The 2,428-nt window shown below is 33.8% G+C and overlaps 2 protein-coding genes across 2 annotated transcripts in view; both read right to left on the reverse strand.

Moving 5' to 3' along the window:
- Positions 42-1,458, reverse strand: LOC107644121 (serine/threonine-protein kinase EDR1-like). Its single transcript, XM_016347926.2, has 2 exons — positions 676-1,458; positions 42-427 (listed from the first exon to the last, which is right to left on the reverse strand). Exons 1-2 carry the CDS (start codon positions 732-734, stop codon positions 175-177), a joined length of 312 nt encoding a protein of 103 aa, XP_016203412.1. The 5' UTR covers positions 735-1,458; the 3' UTR covers positions 42-174.
- Positions 1,469-2,428, reverse strand: part of LOC107641104 (putative pentatricopeptide repeat-containing protein At1g12700, mitochondrial) — a 15,857-nt gene continuing 14,897 nt past the window's right edge. Inside the window, exon 2 of the mRNA XM_021123961.1 lies at positions 1,469-1,540. Within this exon, the coding sequence (XP_020979620.1) occupies positions 1,469-1,540 (72 nt within the window). The remainder of the gene's footprint in view (positions 1,541-2,428) is intronic.

The raw sequence follows: 2,428 nt of genomic DNA on the forward strand, positions 1-2,428 counted from the left end.
AATCTTTAGAGGAAACAACGAGTCGTCATTACAGGGATTTGTTGAAACTGGCTTGCACATTGTAAGGATTTTTTATTACAAGAATGGTTATATTGAAACAAAATTGTACCTTGGCAAGATCAAATGTGTATTTCCTTTCATGTGATTATTCATATTCGATAGAACAAGTGGTTTTCAGAATGCTATAAGCAAGAGTTCTGATATCTTAGAACAAGGATAAAATGATTGAAGAGTACACTCATGTCTTTCAGGATTGCTTGATAATATCCATGTCTCCATGATAGCAGGGTCCATATCATCTGGAATGACAAGGCGACAATGCTGGAAACCGACAGCACCCACAACTTGCATCGGATTCATTCCACCCCAGGGCTGTTGCAAAGTAGAGAGCTCCCATAATATGACTCCAAAGCTATAAACATCGCACCTGGATATCCAATCACCACTTGTTATAATCATAAAATTATGAACAGCTTAAAAGGGTGGCAACATCAATGAGAAGAACCACGAGACAACAAAGCCAAAGAACAATAGTTATATGTAATAAAAATTCCAATTTATTTTTCTCTATGCTAGATGATTCAGGTTAGAGAGGAACACAGACTATGAAATTCTCCTCCACAAGCAAAATAAAGAAAAAAATTAATGATGAAAACCAATGATAACTGAGCTTACTTTTCATTTGAAGGTTCATTTCTTAACACTTCAGGCGCCATCCACTCGGCCTGCAACATGTTATAAAAAATGAATGTATTGCAATGCCAAACAAAGGCTTAGCAGCAAAACTAAATACGTGCAGAATACCGGAGCTGATCATACATATGAAAGACAGGAGTTTGAGGTAGAGATGAAAAGCATGTAGTTAACTAAGGCCCCATTTGGCAATTATCAGAGGACACAGACCTATTTGAAAAGGAGACATAGAGAAATGCACAAAGTTTCTCTTCTCTAAGACAAAATTTGTGCAATTATCTCTATCTACCTGTCTTTATATTTATTTTTTCAGAAAGGCAGAAACTCGTACCAAACAACAACTTTAGTAAATTTAATTATAACAAGCAAAATTCAACAGTTTCATGTTTAGGCCTCAACAAAATTAAGAAAGATTTCCTCATTTGTTACCAAAAACCATTCATCGTAGTAGAGTGAATTGGTAAAGTCTAGAGAAGAGTTACAAGTTAGTTATGAAAGAACTGTTGGCTGTGAGAACAGTGCCAGCTACGATAGGACAGCTGTTAGTTACAGCTTTCATAACTAACTTAAGAATGAACGGACTGTTGTACCTTTTGTACTATCTTGCACAGCAAGCTACTCTTCTCTATACATAAGCACAGATTAGTGATAAGCTCACTAGTAATGCAGATCATAAATGTCTTATCTTTCTCTCTGAATTTTCTTTTCTTTCTCACTCTGTGTTTTCCTCCTTCTCTCATTCTCCCAAACCTTATTTAATCGACATTTTCTTGGCCTATAGANCTGCAGTTGCTCTGGAAGAAAGGAATGTACTGTGCTTCATTCTTGATAAGCCAAAATCACATACCTATTCAAAAGAAAAAAGAAAGGGTGAAAAAAAAAAATTAAACCATATCTGCAGGTAGCATTCAGCATGCTATCAACCATATTCTATCTTGTTTGAGATCAATTCATTTTATGTTTATTAGTGCAGTCTGAAGAGTGATTTTTGTGAAAGTAGCTATTATTCACTTCCATCCAAAACTGATTTTGAAGCTTAAAATCCAATGGTGGGTTCAACTAGAAATCAAATATGCTGAGAAAATATTAAATCAACTGTCTCGCAATTATTTCAAAGGGAGAAACTGAAATCCAAGTATAAAGGAAAATTCTAGAGAACTTCAATATTGTCTTTGCCATGCTGCAACTTAACATGCTTGCATGCACCTAGCAATCAGTAACCATGGAACAAAGATGAAAATGTCAAGAATCCAAAATATTCAACCACCAATGCAAGGTCAATATCAGTTTCATGAAATAAGTTAATCAGCACTTAAGCAGAGTTCAACTTTTGATATTCAAAGATATTCTTCAAGAAGAAATGCAATTTCAAACTGTACAACATTGTTTCACTTTTAATTCTTTATTCTAACCCCAATCATCACTGCAGAGAAGATTTAGAAAACCCAAAGAAACAGGTGTAGAAACAATTGTACTTGGAATTAGAATCCCCAAATCTTTTATGACAGGAGTAGCTAATAACAGACAACAAAACTCCAAACCATGTTTTAATAATAAAACCTTTTCAACATGATTTTAAACAAGAACAATATAATAATCCCTATATAGGATTTTTCAATGAGAAATAATGAAATAATTCAACCAAGCATTAACTGCTGAGTAACATTAATTATGAAAATGAACAAAGGTTTTAAGAAAACATTAATTACAACTAAGTAACATTAATTATGAAAAT

This window comes from Arachis ipaensis, chromosome B05, assembly GCF_000816755.2.
Source record: "Arachis ipaensis cultivar K30076 chromosome B05, Araip1.1, whole genome shotgun sequence".
Classification (NCBI taxonomy): domain Eukaryota; kingdom Viridiplantae; phylum Streptophyta; class Magnoliopsida; order Fabales; family Fabaceae; genus Arachis; species Arachis ipaensis.

Bases quoted from the DNA above. Each gene is read 5' to 3' on its own strand.
- LOC107644121 (XM_016347926.2), bottom strand. From the start codon at position 734: ATGTTGCAGGCCGAGTGGATGGCGCCTGAAGTGTTAAGAAATGAACCT. The intron at 428-675 runs GTAAGCTCAGTT...TTGGATATCCAG, and splicing joins AATGAACCTTCAAATGAAAA to GTGCGATGTTTATAGCTTTG.